Raw genomic sequence first — 17,793 nt, 5'->3', positions numbered from 1 at the left:
AAAACCAACCGGTGAGGTTTCAACAAGGAAATTACATTAGGGTTTCTGGCACGCGAGCACGTGCAACAGATAATGTTAAGATGCCAGCTTTCACTGGGAAGGAAGAGTGGATAGCCAGGTTTGAAGCAATCGCGGAGAGATATCAATGGAATAATGACGACCGACTTGACCAACTTCTGTCACGTATAGAGGGTCAAGCAGCACAATTTCTACATGGACAACTGCCAAAGGCAACATTAAGAAACTTCCAGGAAATAGTAAGAGAAATACATAATCGCTTTAGGGTTATTGAGATAAGCAGGGTATATGCAGCAAAATTTAGTCGTTGTAATCAGAAGTCCGGAGAAACCGCGGAGGAATACGCATCCGACCTTGAGATGCTATATGACAAGGCACATGGGTACCGTGACAGGAGATCCAGGGAGGAGGACTTAGTTATAAAATTCTTAGATGGACTTAGGGATGAAGAAATAAGTTTTGAAATAAAATTTCACAAGGAACCTGAAACAATAGACGAGACTGTCTATCATGTGGTCAACTTCATACAGACGCGCAATAGTGGTGCGACAGACAGAAAATACAGGACTGCGAGGAGAGCGTTCCAGTCACAAGAAGGCGCAGACTTATGAGTAATGTCTTAAGGGTGCCAGATAAAGGAACATCTCGAAGCAATTCCATGGAAGAAAACAAGCACTGCAGGGAGACAGACCGGGTGTTTAAGGAAAATGACGTGCTGGTGAAAATCTTAGCGAGGCTGGAAAAGTTGGAGGATACAAATAGGAGTGTACAATCGAAGAAAGCTTCCCCACCGGTAAAGAGGCAGGTGGAGTGTTACAGTTGCCACGGAGTAGGTCACTATGCTCGGAAAAAGGGTCGTTAAAAGAGTCTAGATATTGGCGAGATATGGGTCCAAGCAATCGTGGTGCTGCAAGAGAAAATGCAGGAGCCGAGCCTTTAAACTACCAGGGACCTGCCCCAGTGTCCGGGAGGCGGTCCAATTAGAGTTCAGTGGCCACACGGTGGAGAAGCGGAGTGATAATGTAGAGCAGGGTGTTAAAGAGAGAAAGCGACTCAGCGATGGGGTTAATGTAAAGGGTAAAGTAGAAGGAGTAGAGTTGTTGTTTACTGCAGATACAGGTGCAGCGAGGTCAGTGCTGTCATCTAGGGTATATAGTAAGATAGAAGAGAGCCAGAGACCAAAGTTAGCGAAGTGCGAAAGTCTTCGTGGGGCCAATGGTTCGCCAATAGTGGAGTTAGGCAAAGCAGAATTCAACATCACCGTAGGCTCATACGAGATGGTGCATAAGGTTGTGGTCGCTGATATCGAGGACGACGCCCTTTAAGGGCTTGACATATTAAGCGGCAGTGAAAAGGGACCAGCTGACTTACTGTTAAGCAAGGGGATGATAGTATTAGATGGCGTTGGGATCCCTTGTTTACAAGTTGGTAAAAGAAATAGGTCAAAGAGAGTGACTGTTGTAGATGATGTATGTATCCCAGGTAGAGCAGAGGCGCTTGTGGATGTATATGTTGAGAGGGAGGAGGTCGATGATTTTGACAAGTATGCTGAGTACCTGGTAGAACCCAGTGAAAACTTCAGACAGAGGTATCAGTTGATAATGGCATCATCGCTGGTTGACATCAACAAAAGCCCGACTTGTAAGGTCAGGGTACTTAACCCATTTCCAACGGAGGTGATACTACATCAAAATGCACACATAGGAGGAGCTGAACAAATAGAGAAGATCGTGAGCGTCGTGGCCGAGCAAGAATACGAAGGAAAAGATGAGAATTTATGCAGAGTTAGGCGTATAGGAAATCAAAAGAAAGAGGTTAGGAGTGTGGGGGAGGGCATCAAAAATATCAAGGGTAGCATTGTTCCGGACCACCTGAGAGATTTGTTTGAGAGATCAACATTCGGTAAAAATGAAGCAGAGAAAAGCGCTGTGGCAACATTGCTTACAGTGATACGTTTTCGAAGAATGAGTGGGACATCGGACTCACTGACCTAGCAGAACACCCAATTGACACTGGCGATTCTGCGTCTATTAAGCAAAGGCCATGACGTGTCCCGCTTGCATTTGCTTCGGAAGGAAAGGCAGCTATAGATATTCTGTTAAAAAAAGATGTAATACAAAAAAGTACCTCATCGTGGGCCAACCCCATAGTATTTGTTTGTAAAAAGTCGGGTGCAGTAAGGCCCTGTGTCGATTATAGGAAGGTCAATGCGCTTGTGAAACCAGATGGATTCCCACTCCCAAGGATACAGGACTGTCTAGACGCTGTTGCAGGTATGAGCCTTTTCAGATCCCCTTAAAGAAAGAGGATATTCCGAAAAGTGCCTTTACCTGTAAATACGGCCTCTTTGAAATGAAACGGATGCCATTTGGTCTCAGCAATAGCAGCAGCACGTTCCAGAGAACGATGGAATTAGTATTGCAGGGTTTGCAGTGGCAGACGTGCCTAGTCTATATCGACGATATAATTGTATTTGGAGCAGACTTTGCGGAACATATACAGAGAGTTGACGAGGTACTTGATAGGATAAAATAGGCTGGTGTGAAGTTACGACCAGACAAGTGTCACATGCTTCAAACGGAAGTAGTTTTCTTGGGGCATGTAGTGTCTAAAGAGGGTATATGACCGGAGCCTACTAACATAGCAAAGATTGCCGAATGGCCAAGGCCTACAATACCAAAGCAAATTAAACAGTTTGTAGCCACTGGTTCGTATTATAGGCGCTATATCAAGGACTTTGCAAAAGTTGCACGACCGCTTATTAAGTTGACCAAAAAGGATGCTTGCTTTGCTTGGACTTTTGAATGTGAGAAAGCATTTATTTTCTTAAAGAAGAAGCTGACAGATGCAGAATTGATGGGATTTCCCCTAAATGAGGGCGGCGAGTTCTTTTTAGATGTAGACGCTTCGGGTACCAGGATAGGAGATGTACTTTCACAAATGCAGTCTAATCGAGAAAGGGTAATAGCTTATACCAGTAGATCGCTAAACAAAGCCGAACGCAAGTACTGTGTGACCGACCGCGAGCTACTTGCAATTGTATACTTCATGCAGTACTTCAGGCAGTACCTTCTTGGGCGGAAATTCACCGTGAGGAGTGACCATCAAGCCCTTATTTGTCTTTTCAGTCTGGAAGAACCAAACGGGAAAATAGCCCGCTGGATAGAAAGCCTGGCACCTTTCAACTTCTCAATTGAGTACCGACCAGGTAGACTGCAGCCTCACTGCGATGCGTTATCTAGGTGTGACAGTCCGAGAGATTGCGATTGTAGCGAAGTTGATATGAGCGAACCGCTGAAGTATGGTCCCTGTTATAAATGTAGACGTCGGGCCGAGATTATGGTACTTAACTGGAGGAAAGGTGAGGACTCACAGGAAAACAATGTGGATGGCAATGCTGAGGAAAACAGTGAAGCTTTATCCTGTGAAAGCAAGTCAGGTAAGGGAGGTCAACACAGATGAACCTAGAGCCGGCACAAGCAGTGGGTCCACAGACTGGATCATGGTAGGAGCAGGGAAAACAACAGCAGAACAGAGAGCGAGACAGCTTGAAGACTCAGACATAAAGCCAGTTCTCGAGGCCAAGGAGGAGGGCAAAAAGCCTGTGAAGGAACGGACAAACACTATGAGCCGATATTCTAGACATTACCTTCTGTTGTGGGACCAGCTGAAAGTAGCAGATGGTGTGCTTGTGAAGGAATTCGTAAAGAGAGATGGGTTAGGAACATATGGACTAGTAATTGTACCAGAAAAGGTGAAAGGAGAGATACTACAGTCTATGCATGGGGGACTATTGGCAGGTCACATGGGAACAAAGAAAACTAAGGCTAAAATTCTCCAAAGGTTTTACTGGTTCAATCTAAGAGAAGATGTGAAACTGTTCATTCGTTAGTGTGACATTTGTGCTAGTGATATGAAACCACATAAACCCCCCAGAGCTGCTATATGACCAGTTAGGACTGGTGCCCTATGGGATCAGTTAGGACTGCTGCCCCATGGGATGTGTAAGCGACTGATTACTTAGGCCCTTTTCCCATAACCCCTAGAGGAAACCGTTATATCCTAGTGCTTACGGATCATTTTTCAAAGTTTGTCGAGGTAATTCCGGTCCCAGACCAGACCGCCGAAACTTGTGCTAACAATATTGTTAATGAATTTGTTTGTAGGTGGGGATGTCCAGTATCAATCCTGAGTGACCAAGGCCGGACATATGAGAGTAAAGTCTTTCAAGAGTTGTGCAGATTGCTAGGGGTAAAGAAAGTGCGGACAAGTGTGCGAAATCCGAGATGCAACGGACAAGTCGAAAGATTTAACCGGACACTAGTCCGCATGATCAGAGCCTACCTTCAGGGAGTGCAAGAAGACTGGGACTTGAACCTAGGATGTTTGGCCGGAGCATACAGGGCGACACCGAACGAGGTCACAAAGCTGACTCCGAATTTGCTAACGATGGGAAGAGAAGAGCGACTCCCGGCAGAGCTTGTGTTTGGCAGTACCACCAATAAGTCTGAAGTACCAGTGACCAGCTATGGTGACTATGTTGATGGTATCCGGTCAAAGATGAACCATGCCCATGACATAGCCATGAAGCACTTACAGAAGTCAGCTGCCCGAAGCCATGACATATATGACAAAAGGATGTTGGTGAATAACTACGAGAAGGGTGATTTAGTGTTTAGCTGAATCCAGGAAAGTTGGCGAAGCTCCCAAGTTGCAGCCAGCTTTCGAAGGACCATGTTTGGTGTTAAGGAAGTTGTCTCCCTTGACCTTTGTAATCCAGCTAAAAGATCAAGGGGCGGAGCGTGTTGTTCATCATAACAAGCTAAAACCATATGAGGGATGCAGTGTTCCGAGATGGATTAAAAAAGTGAAGAAGACATTAGACCTCTAATCTTGAAGTCAGTATTTATCACATAAACATGTTTGGTTTATAACTCCCACATCATTTTATCAGAAGAATAAACTTGTGTATTGGTTTGTTTGTAGTTGCCTTATCTCTTAGCGATTGCGCCATACGTGATTTTGTCAACCGCGATGTAACGGCTTGTAGCACGATACACGAAAAGGGTCTGTCAACCTCCTGTCCCCATCAAACAATAAAGGCAAAATTGCAAAATTTCTACATTTTTTAATTTTAGAACGCTATGGCTGAATCTAGATGGGGTAAGACTTACATGTGTCTACACTGTCAAGCGGTTGTGAGGCCTATATGGAAGTGAAGTATGATCTCACAGCACATGTATACAAGCACCACCTGGCGTTAGACAAGGCACCATACTACTGCACCCTGTGTCTCATGAGGTGCACCACCAAATCAGCTCTCATAAATCACGTCACAAAGTACAGCAGACATCGTTTGGCCGCAACAGAATTGGGAGCAACACATGATGGACGCTACTTGGTAGAGAATCCTCGGGCGGCTGAGCTTGTGTGTGGCAGGGACTACCGGGAAATATCTCCCATAGAAGCCTCCAAGTTATTCCGTAGTAACGGCAGAGATAGTGTAGAGGACTTTTCGGATCAGGAGGGAGAGTTTTGCCATGAACCAGCACAGGCAGTAAGAGCAATGCCAGCGGTCAGCTCCTTGCCAGTTGTGAGTAATTGTACATGTGGCCTTATCAACGTACAGCTTACGCCAGAGATGCTCTCCAATATTCTAAAAAACAAGCCCCTGCGAAACAACGTCTTCCAATCATCATTGTCGCAGGCAACCAGCTCTGAGATGTCTGTTACAAAACCAGCAGAAGTTCCTCTTTAAAGCCCTGTGGTTGCCTCAGTGCCGTCTTATACACCTACACCTATCGCACCAAAGACACCGCCGCTCCTTAAGTCATCGCCGTTCATATCATCAGCCAACAAGAACACTTCTTCATTGAACCCCACTGGAACTGCGTTTGGTCCACCTCAACTGTCCATGCCACAACTTGTCAGAACCGTCTACTTGTCATGCCCAGACACATCACACTAGTACAGAAAAACGACAGCCAAAATCTACATTAAGCACACCCCGTATCAGCAACACAACCGGAAACCTAATGCCATGTATTCTTGGGGCCATGTATGACTTTGGGACGGAGTTTAATTTTGATGTTACCTGTTAGCAAAGGTCCTCAGTCTACTGCAGCACAGATCACTAATCTGCAACATACAGCAGCACAGATCACTAGTCCTCAACCTACGGCGGCTCCAACCACTAGCACTAATGATGTCAAAGAAACTGTTACTTTAACTTGTGAGGGAGAACCAGAGCCAAAAAGGGCGAAACTTGACGCAGAGGAAAGTAAAAGACAGTATGAAATGATTGCTAAAGTTGTGGAGGATAGCAATAAACAGCTAGTTTCTGCTATAGAAACCAACAGTAGAGCAATCGGAGGGGTTGATAAAACACTTGGACAGTTTCTAGAGGTATTGCAGAAGATGAATAGGACAATGGAGAGGATGGGTGAGGAGCAGAGGCGGGAGCACGAACGTAGATTGGAGGAGAGTCAGAGGCGAGAGAAAGCGGAAGCAACAAAAAGAAGCGACGAGAGAGACAACAGAAAGGAAACTTCCAAGAAGAATGAGGGAAAAGAGAACAGAGTGTTAAAATCCACTGTAAAAAAAGGTGGAAATCAGTTAACACAGATAAAATATAAGTAACCAGACCGGACATTTAGGACTGTATATTGTACAAGGACAACTTTTTACGCGCGTCGAGTGGTGCTGTACAGATGTAAATTAATCTCCAACTGTCGGAACATTCAGAACTGTATTTCTTTTTACGGGTTTCGAGTGGTGCTGAACAGACGTAAATTAATCTACCTCAGGAACATTCAGAACTGTATTTCTTTTAACGCGCTTCAAGTGGTGCTGAACAGATGTAGATAAATCTCCTACCTCAGGAACATTTAGAACTGTTATTTCTTTTACGCGTTTAAGTGGTGCTACGCAGTTGTAGTTGAATCGCGCAATTCAGGAACGAATAGGACTGTATTTCGTACTAGGATAAGTTTTAGGCGTCTCGAGTGGTGTTGAACAGATGTAAAGGAATTACCAAATTCAGGAATATTTAAATTTACTCATATTTAGTGAACTATTTACGCGGAGCAGTATTAGACGAATCACAGAACTCAGGGACATGAAGACTGTATTTCTTGTGCAATTTAGTGAGGAGACACAATTTATTATTATTGTTTATTATAGTATTTATTACATGTGTTCAGTATTTATGGTTTATGTGTTAATATAGGTATTTGGCAGCCTTAATTTTGCTCAAAATGAGGTTAAATTTACTAGTCAAGGTATGGAGAGTTATTTATGGTCAAAGACCATGTAAAATTAATGCTTGTAGGCATTTTTGTATTTAAATTTTCTCATTTTTATATGTGCTAGTTGACTTAAAGTCATCATTTCAGATGTTTTGTCTTTAATAAGTAATTGTTATAATGTTAGTTAAATTTTGCATAGTTTAAAGATTAACTGTCATGTTATAAGTTAAAATTATAAGTTAAAGATTGACTGTCATGATGTAAATGGAAAACTTCTTAAAGGTTTACTGTAAGAATGAAACGTCTTGCAATCTTTAAAGATGAATTTTCTGCATTGAAGTTGAATTAAGGGGTAACTTTGGTAAAGTGAACATTTTTATTCTGTTTTGTCAGTTGGAACTTTGACATTGTAAGAGAGGGGTGATGTAGTGCCCCAGATATTGTACTACACATGATCTTTTTTGTTATTTTAATGTATGGTATATGATACCAATTCAGAGTAGAAATTATGCTATGTCAGGTATTTTAGGCTGTTTATTGTTTATCCGAACGTGTGTATCCGAATTTGTGAAGTCCACTTAGAGATCGATTTTTGTATAATGAACCAGGTAGCATTGTAATCTTTTGATCATTTCTGTGAGACTCATTTACTACCTTCAGGTGATTATGTATTTCACTGCTTATCAGATGTATTTACCAGGAAATCTTGATTTGTTTACAAATTTACATTTACTTCCGGGTTGTTATTAAGCAGTGCCACGGTAACTTTCTCCTTGGCAACGACAGAAGGTCACCATTTTTGTTTTGAAGGCAAATAGACAGAAAGATGAACTATGCTGTAAGGATGTGATAGATTATCATAATTTCTAATGTATCAAGCTAAAGTCTAATTATTTTAGTGCAATTTTATCGTAAATTATGGTTGCCGACTCTGAATACTGGTTGCCAGTGCGCAAATTTTGTTTGTGTACATTTTAGCCAATGACGCTGGCCTCTTGTACGAATTTGTTTTGATGCATTTTTGCGTACCCGCACAAATTTGCGGCGTACCCACTTTTGGTTTTAGTGCACAGGTCTTGGGTATATATACCCGTTTTTTCCCGATTTTCGGGGTCTCCACAATTCAAAAACATCTAAGGACAAATTCTTGTCAGTTGACATCAGAAATTCAGATTAAGTTTATTTCCAAAAGTTCAAGGCCGGCTACCATATTTATCACAATAAATCAGAAATCTTTTAAGGTCATTAACTCTTTAATCTGTCTCAAATATCAGACTGTTTATTTATTTTGTATTAAACAATTTAAGGCTGACTGATAGGATTTTCACAGTATTTTAAAGAGAATTTAAAAGTCTAGGTTTGTGCACTACAGATTTAAGAGAACTGTTTTATCATAGACTACTGTATTTCTTGTCCTGTTAATTGTTGACAGATCCTCGTATTTTCACATGATATTTTAGTAGTGCCTGACCGTGCTTTTTCGCGTATTTTATTCGAAGCTTGTGACATTGTAAGTCTTATAAGATACCGCATGTATGTGTTATTTATTGTTGTGATTTTTCACTTTGTTGAATCGAGAATTCTAGTCACTCATTAAGTCTTTGTTAGGGAATAAATAAATAAATCATTTTATTCTTTAGAATTCTATTGTTGTATTCACTTAATTAATTAATGCTGTGTGTAGTACATTTCCCAAATGCCCTGTGGAGACCAATCCTTTCTATCTGAGTAATTCTTGCAAGTCCTGTAAAGAGCCAACGCAATTTATACCAAGGTGATCTTGTTGCCTTAGTCTACGCAGAACTTCATAGCCAGAGCCACAATCATAGTCAGCAATATTATTTGACTGCAAAATAGGGAAGACCTAAATACATTACCATAAATGCATTATATTGATGGTGGTTGGTTGTTTTAGGTTTAACGCCGTTTTTCAACACTATTTCAGTTATGTAACGGCGGGCAGTTAACCTAACTAGTGTTCCTGGATTCTGTACCAGTACAAACTTGTTCTCCGCAAGTAACTGCCAACTTCCCCACATGAATATGGAAGGAGGACGAATGATTTCAGACACAATATTTTTTATTTAGTCGCCATGCGGCGGGCGGGCGCATTATATTGAATACATAACTCAAAAATTTAAGCCCTACCGTGACTGTTGTATAGAGATTACATTGAGTTTCAGCTTTAGGCCCATAACAATAGCTGTTTAGTATTTTTACTGCAAAATCTGTTTTGTTCTGTTACTGACAACCTTTTACCAGTTAACATGTTTCACTCTAACACATACTATTAACCTTTAGCATGCTGTAGGTGAATTTATCAGCATTTAGCGCCAGTGTAGAACCAGATCAGTCAGCAACCATTATGAATTAAATCCTCTGATTGATTATTGTTGTCATAAGGCTAATATTAAGTTTCCTTGAATTAGTTTTCACATTACCACCTTGGTTTAAGTGTCTTATAATGTCCATACACTGTCTCATGCTTGCGTTCACTATTTTGTTAAGATCACTGTAATTGGTGGGGTATTTCATAGTGTTCTTTAATGTATTACCAAGTTATTGCAAAGAGGCATTATGACAATAACGTTTAAGAAATGTTGAGCCTGACTGCAATTTATGCATTATACTTGAATAGAGTACGCTTTCTACTTTCAGGAATAGTCTTACTCTGCACTGCTTTTTGGTGTCTCTGGTTTCCAGTAAATTGACAGAAAAGGCCTAAAGAAACCAAGGGTACTTTTATTCTATGAATACTGCATTTGTAAATCAAATAAAGTTTAATGTTTTCTTCTTTCTTTGCCATTATCATTTATTCTCCATTATAAAATGGGTAGGTGGGGTAATATTTTGTCATTCTTTTCCATTTTAGCTCACCCGAGCAGTTATTGTGATCGCTCTATGTCCGGCGTCTGTCTGTCGTCTGTCAACATTTAGCTTGTGTGTGCGATAGAGGCTGTATTTTTCAACTGATATTCATGAAATTTTGTCAGAATGATTACCCTGATGATATCCAGGCCAAGTTCGAAAATGGGACATCTGGGGTCAAAGACTAGGTCACTAGGTCAAATCAAAGAAAACCCTTGTATATGCGATAGAGGCTGTATTTTTCAGTTGATTTTCATGAATTTTAATCAGAATGATTATCTTGATGTAGTCTGGGCTAGTTTTGAAAATGGGTCATCTCGGGTCAAAAACTAGGTCACTATGTCAAATCAATGAAAAACCTTGTGTATGCGATAGAGACTGTATTTTTCAACTGATCTTCATGAAATTTTGTCAGAATTATAACCTTTATAAAGTCTAGGCCATGTTCGAAAATGGGTCCTCTGGTTTCAAAAACTAGGTCACTAGGTCAAATCAAAGAAAATTGTGTATATGATAGAGGCTGTAATTTTCAATTGATCTTCATGAATTTTGGTCAGAGTAATTACCTTGATATAATCTAGGCCAAGTTCGAAAATGGATTATCTGTGGTCAAAAACTAGGTCAATATGTCAAACCAAAGAAAAACGTTGTGTATGCGATAGAGGCTGTATTTTTCAACTGATCTTCATGAAACTTTGTCAGAATAATTACCTTGATAAAATTCAGGCCAAGATCGAAAATGGATAATCTGGGATTATATTTCTTGTATATGACGATAACTGAAAACTTTCAGTGACTGACACTATACATTTTCAGATTTGTTATCATTAGACCTTTTAGAAAATGTATATTTTTTCCAGATTTATTTGATTTTAAACAAGAGGGCCAAGATGACCCTAGGTCGCTCACCTGAGTAACATACCACAAGTGTTAACTTGTTTTACCTAGTGATTTCATGGAGACAACTATTCTGACCAATATTCATTAAGATTGGACCAAAAACGTGGCCTCTTGAGTGTAAACAAGCAATTTTTTTGATTTGACCTAGTAACCTAGTTTTTTACCTCACATTCGAACTTGTCCAAAATTTCATGAAAACAGTTTCGGGAAGCTTAGTGCGAAAAAAGTAGCTCTAGAATGTTTTTCGTTTGATTTGACCTAGTGACCTAGATTTTGACCCCACGTGACACAGATTTGAAATCATCCAAGACGTCATGATAACAAATATTCTGACCAAGTTTTATTAAGATAGAAAAAAAAATGTGTAAACAAGCTTATTCTTTGATTTGACCTGGTGACCCAGTTTTGACCCCACATGACCCAGATAAAAATGCCTTCGATATTTCATGCAGACAAACAATCTGACCAAGTTTCATGAAGACAGGGTCATAAATGTGGCCTCAAAGGTGTCAACAAGCTTTCCCTTAGATTTGACTGGGTGACCTAGTTTTAGACCTCATATGACTCAGTTCATAGAAATCATCAAGATAAGCATTCTGACCAAGTTTCATGAACATAGGGTCATCAATGTGGCCTCTAGAATATATGCAAGTTTTTCCTTTGATTTGACCGGATGACCTAATTTTTGACCCGACATGACCCAGTTTCAATCCAAGCCTAGAGATCATCAAGATAAACATTCTGTGCAAGTCTGTTTCAAACCAAAGCATAAATGAAACCTCTATATGGCTGAAAGGGACAAAATAGAAAAACTTCCACCTTTCATGGGCAATAATTCTAGAACCCATGATGGAATCTAGCCGGTTTTCGTATGGAACCGAGATCTTATTGTGACTTATTTTGTGTGTAAGTGTGGTTAAAATCAAACATAAAATGTAACTTCGATCATGTTCACAAGGTAAACATTAACACATTTTGGCTCAATCAGGGGTCAGTGAGGGGCCGTAACTCCGGAACCTATGATAGGATCTGACAGATTCATCATGGAATCCAAGATTTATTGTTGTTGAAGATATTGTGCAAGTTTGTATCAAATCAAACCATAAATGAATTCTCTATATAGAAAATGTTGGCCCTTTAAAGGGCCATAACTCTTGAACCCTTGATTGGATCTGACCCGTTTTCGAAAGGAACCGAGATATTATGCCAATACAAGTTGTGTACAAATTTGATTAAAGTTGATTGAATGAAATAGAAATCAACGAGATCAATTACACTCTGTCGTAGGTATCTTGACCCCAAAAGCAAAGTAAGTATATCAATGTTAACAAAAGCTCTGTCATAAATATGCAAACGTAAACATTTCATTTTTCTATTGTTATAGAAAAGTTATAATTGAGAACATAACTGAAATATTGATAACTTTGATACGTATGATGACGTCACCTTGACTTTTTAGTCATTGGAGTTTCCGCTTTGATCAGTGATTTATAGCATACTATCTACTGATGTGCAGCTTCAGAATAATATATGTAATATTCGTATAACTCTTCAAGATTACCCTGTTTGTGTTGTTTTAAGAGACCTGAACAAGCTCATTTGACAATAACCACATTTGAATCACTTCACGTCCTGCCCCTTGGTTAAATAAAACTAAACACAAACTCGTGAAGTCTGCACCTATATGATCAACAACAAAACAAATACACGGATAACGGGCTGGTAGGAGAAACGGAATGGACTGAGAAACTATTTGTAGAGAATGATAATTCTATAGAAGGTTTCTGGACAAACAAATAGACCAAAGCAGGCTGAACATTTACAACTATGATGAAACATACGAAAACCATGTCCTTAATGGCATTAAACATTTGGCTAATCTTTTCTAATTAGAAAAATCACATTCCAAAAGCAAAGCACTCATAAAAACCAAATCCCTGAATGGCATAACAGAACTAGACAAAGCACAGAAAATACTGAAAGTAAAACATATGGATAACTTACACGTCTAAGAAACCAAGATGAATGCCAGTGGGGCACCGCCTTGGAACGGTCATTTGTGAAAACACTTCTTGGGAGTTTATACCATTAAATAACGCACCAAACTGTACTCTTAATTCACACAGTTTTCCAAAGTGACAAGACAGTGGACATTAAAGTTATCTACGTCAGATAAATTCCGTTATAAGAGCAGACGGCATGAAAGATAAACGACAAAATGCCCGTGTAAAGCTATATTAAGGGGAAACCTAAAGAAGCATATACGTATGTACTCGATGCCTTTGGAGAAAAACAGAACGTTACGAGAAGTGCCACTGAGGGGTGGGGCGAGGCTGGAGGATGCAACAGGATAGAAAAAAATGCCACTGAAGGGTGGGGCGGGGCTGGAGGATGCAACAGGATAGAAAAAAAATGCCACTGAGGGGTGGGGCGGGGCTGGAGGATAAAACAGGATAGAAAAAAAAATGCCACTGAGGGGTGGGGCGGGGCTGGAGGATACAACAGGATAGAAAAAAATGCCACTGAGGGGTGGGGCGGGGCTGGAGGATACAACAGGATAGAAAAAATGCCACTGAGGGGTGGGGCGGGGCTGGAGGATACAACAGGATAGAAAAAAAATGCCACTGAGGGGTGGGGCGGGGCTGGAGGATACAACAGGATAGAAAAAAATGCCACCGAGAGGTGGGGCGGGGCTGGAGGATACAACAGGATAGAAAAAAATGCCACCGAGGGGTGGGGCGGGGCTGGAGGATACAACAGGATATAAAAAAAATGCCACCGAGGGGTGGGGCGGGGCTGGAGGATACAACAGGATAGAAAACAAATGCCACTGAGGGGTGGGGCGGGGCTGGAGGATACAACAGGATAGAACAAAATGCCACCGAGGGGTGGGGTGGGGCTGGAGGATACAACAGGATAGAAAAAAATGCCACTGAGGGTTGGGGCGGGACTGGAGGATGCAACAGGACAGAAAACAGGTATCAAAGCAGTCCAGTCCCATTGTAGTTTTGCCCAACATATTTTAAACACGTCCATAAATAGCATCCCACAACAATGCATGCATAGACGATATTTGAGACACCGGTAAAAATACCTAGTAAAACTGTAGGTTACAATAAATTTAGATGTCTTAAAAATGTAATCTGTTGTCTCCACATGTTTTGTGTTCTGTAGAACCCTTTGCACCCCACCCGCGCGATGTTTGCCCGGTGCCAGATTACTATAGGTCCAGAAATGCTTTACTTAACTTTGCCCCTATCAAAATAACCCTCATTCCAACTTTTATTTATCAGTATATACATAATGATGTATAAACTTCATGGAGACAGACTACAGTGCGTAACGTCCGTGTCTTCTCTAAGCATGGGATCAACGCACTGCTCCTTCAGGAGTTCGCACCTGAAAATATAAAATAGATAATTAGCTTATTGATAAAATAAATAATCACATCGGTTTTTCTTTTTTACGGCCGGAAGAAACACATATTAAAATATAAAAAAAAATGTTTGGTTTTTACTTGGTCAGTTGTAATATATACATTTTTTATAATTGTCGTGAACCTTACTTCATATTCACACTCGCCATAAAATGACAAGAAAAGCGGAAACAGGGCTGGTGTTATTTGTTGTTCCACGTTTTCTTCTGCGTTCGAACACACTTTTAAAGAATCGGCCAGTGTCCGAGTTGTTAAGGTCGTTGACTTCAAATCACTTGCCCCTCATCAGTGTGGGTTCGAGCCTCACTCGGGGCGTTGCATTCTTCATGTGAGGAAGCCATCCAGCTGGCTTACGGAAGGTCGGTGGTTCTACCCAGGTGCCCGCACGCGATAAAATAATGCACGGAGGGGCACCTGGGGGTTTCTCTTCACCATCAAAGCTGGAAAGTCGCCATCTGACCTATAATTGTTTCGGTGCGACGTTAAACCCAACAAAATAAATAAAAAATAAAGAATCGGCCAAATTTTGCTCTTGAGAATATACTTACAAAAGCATACAGTTTGTTTAATCAACGGAGTTTTACATAGTATACTTTCATTGCATGTCAGTAAGGCGTCAGTTAGCGGTTTGACATATTCTTACGTGGTTCGAGTTCCGTCAATGCCTTAAGTACACCTTGTGACGTGATTGCGCCTGAATTACGTAATTGTCTTGACTGGCAAGTTGTTTTTGAGCGTTGCATGTTGGGTAACTGTCGTTTATATGAAATATTATATATACATTATAAAAAAATAGAAAGAGAAGCATACATATTGGGATAGAACTTTCCATCTGAGCCGCAGACAACGCTTAGGTTTTGTCCACAGTCAACGGATCCCTTATATTGGCAGAAGACGGAGCCAAGAATACTCTGTACAGACATCGCTGTTGAGGAAGTAGTGAAGGCTGATAATGTAGACGTCGTTGCAGATGGCTGTGTGGGGACTAAAGTCTGTTTACTTATACTTCCGCTTCCAGATGAAATTGCAGTCATCGTTGGCGAACCGGAGGTAGATTGTGTTGTGGAAGTCTTAGAACTGAAGGAACTCGTGACACAAGGTCCATATCTTGCTATTGTAAGGGGGTTTGTAAGCATGTGATTTACGTAAGTGCCATGGATTACCACTCTGCATCGAGCTTTTGCGAAACGACAACTGCAAGAAATAATTATTTCCACAAGTAAATAAATAGACTAATGGTGCTAAAGAAAATAAAATCAGCAATCAGATGAGTGTAGTCAACTTTGCCTACATTTTAGATTACCAGAAAAAGGTTATTGTTACAAAAGACGTTGCAATTCAAGAATCTTCAACGGTTCGCAGGCTAACCTATAATTTGCTGTTTTGAGTTAAGGTACAACTCACTGGTAGTCAGTGGATGACAAGACACAACCTAAGCAAGTAATTGACAACATTCTTTATCTTAAAAGGTAGCGGACGATTAACAGACAAATTGTATTGTTGTTCATAAACCATTATGCTTACAAAGGTATTTTACAATGGTCAGACAACAACAACCTTCTTAAAGAACAACTTGCGATTTTCTCGTCGCCATCTACGATCAAAAAGAGTATGCAATATAAATCACTAGTCTTACTGATTATCGTATGTGTGTCCGTCTGATGCACAGACTTGTTCATCAGAAGGTAGAATATGATTCGCACACTGCACATGTTTGAAAGTATGACACAGATGTCTGTCAAAATACATGCCAATGTTTTCTATAGCTGCATTCACAAGATCGCAATCATGATCATGGCAGTCATGATGATGATGATGATGATGATGGTCACCTCTGACTTGGTGTACTAAAATGAGAAATGATATACTCTTGATGAATGGCTAGCCGGTCAAGAATCAAAACTATTGCCCAAGGTCCGAAATCTGAAATTTTCATGCTCATTTCCTCTTGAAGTTTTGACGGACAATATTCTAGCGTTAACCTATTTCACAGATCAATAGTATATTAATATAAGTTTTCACTTATTATAAAAAATAATGGCTTTGATTCAACAATTCTGTAAAAGATTAAGAGACTATTTGTCATTTTAAAACATTTTTGTAAAATAAATACTACATATATATTTACAGATACTAAAAGTAAAATAACAATTTTTCAAGTTACATAAGCAATATCTTTTAAATCAAATGTATTTTAAAAGTCCATACTTAAGAGAGAACGTAGGATAAAAAATACGAAGTTTTGCTAAACAAGCCCCTAGAGACAAGTGGGTTTCAGCTCTTGATTTATCTGACGCTGAAATCTTTGATCATGCTTTGCATTAATTATTCTAATATTGCGAACAATGATATTATGTTGACGTCACGGTCCTGACATGTATAAACAATGGAATGTGACGACCTATCATTTGGCGCCATACATACGCCCAAAACAGTTCTATCATATTTTATCTATAATTTACGAAAAAAGATATATTAAAATCGAAATAAGTCTTAGCAAATACGTCGCACAAATAATTTCACGAGGGCTGCGCCCTCGTGAAATTACTACGTCCGACGTATTACAGCCCATCGTGCATAAATAGTGTTAAAACACTCTTTTGCAATAAATTATTTCTCAAATCAAAAGCCCCGAATTGTCTGATTAAAATATATTTCCTATACTTAGCTTTAAATATACATCTAAAATATACCTGTTACCACCAGCAGAAGAACAAAATAAACATGCCTCTCCATAGCTCTAAAATCGTATACTTATTCAAAGATAAGGAGTCTCATATTACAATAGAAAACACTTACTTACATGTAATTGAGATAACAAAACTGGGATGTACATTAGATATACACAGTTTAGTAGTTCACTTAAATGTAGGAATTAGAACTCTTCCCAATTTCGAAAATGGTGTTTAGCAAACCAACACATAAAAACCACACACTCCTGCTTCTTTTACTTTTTTGTTGATCGTGCCATATCTCAGCTATGATTCAAATCCCAGTTATTATGACAAGGAGCAAATTTTCGATTTTTTAGACAGTAGGGAGTAGCAGGATGTGGTTGTAGTCTCTGATATAAGATTGAAGTCCAAACATTTTAAAGACCGGGAACCATAAAAAGCAAACACGTGTTAAGAGAAGAAAAGTTGTATTGAACTATAAACATTATAGTGTCCTTAACTCTTTTTGTCGTTAAATTCATGTAGCCAGATCTTTACAATACAACTGCTGAAACGAATTCCTCCGGAAAGCTTGCCTTTCAGAGGCGCTACCAAATGACAAATTTACATTTTTTTCAAAGAGTTACAATTGGAAGACCATAATTTTTTA

The 17,793-nt window shown here is 39.9% G+C and overlaps 3 protein-coding genes across 3 annotated transcripts; 2 read left to right on the top strand and 1 right to left on the bottom strand.

Moving 5' to 3' along the window:
* The first annotated feature begins 3,520 nt into the window (after positions 1–3,520).
* LOC128547570 (uncharacterized protein K02A2.6-like) lies at positions 3,521–4,701 on the top strand. Its single transcript, XM_053520576.1, has 2 exons — positions 3,521–3,861; positions 4,185–4,701. The coding sequence occupies exons 1-2, from the start codon at positions 3,521–3,523 to the stop codon at positions 4,699–4,701; spliced, it is 858 nt and encodes a 285-aa protein (XP_053376551.1).
* Positions 4,702–6,105: 1,404 nt separating this feature from the next.
* On the top strand, positions 6,106–6,657 carry LOC128547569 (DDRGK domain-containing protein 1-like). The gene has a single exon (XM_053520575.1). It carries the CDS (start codon positions 6,106–6,108, stop codon positions 6,655–6,657), a length of 552 nt encoding a protein of 183 aa, XP_053376550.1.
* Positions 6,658–14,302: 7,645 nt separating this feature from the next.
* LOC128547129 (uncharacterized) lies at positions 14,303–17,246 on the bottom strand. Its single transcript, XM_053518860.1, has 4 exons — positions 17,163–17,246; positions 16,106–16,316; positions 15,280–15,663; positions 14,303–14,432 (listed from the first exon to the last, which is right to left on the bottom strand). The coding sequence occupies exons 1-4, from the start codon at positions 17,203–17,205 to the stop codon at positions 14,351–14,353; spliced, it is 720 nt and encodes a 239-aa protein (XP_053374835.1). The 5' UTR covers positions 17,206–17,246; the 3' UTR covers positions 14,303–14,350.
* Between the last annotated feature and the right edge of the window lie 547 nt (positions 17,247–17,793).

Source organism: Mercenaria mercenaria, chromosome 12, assembly GCF_021730395.1.
Source record: "Mercenaria mercenaria strain notata chromosome 12, MADL_Memer_1, whole genome shotgun sequence".
Classification (NCBI taxonomy): domain Eukaryota; kingdom Metazoa; phylum Mollusca; class Bivalvia; order Venerida; family Veneridae; genus Mercenaria; species Mercenaria mercenaria.
Note: the sequence above shows the minus strand (reverse complement) of the source record. Positions and strands in the feature narration are given on the sequence as shown.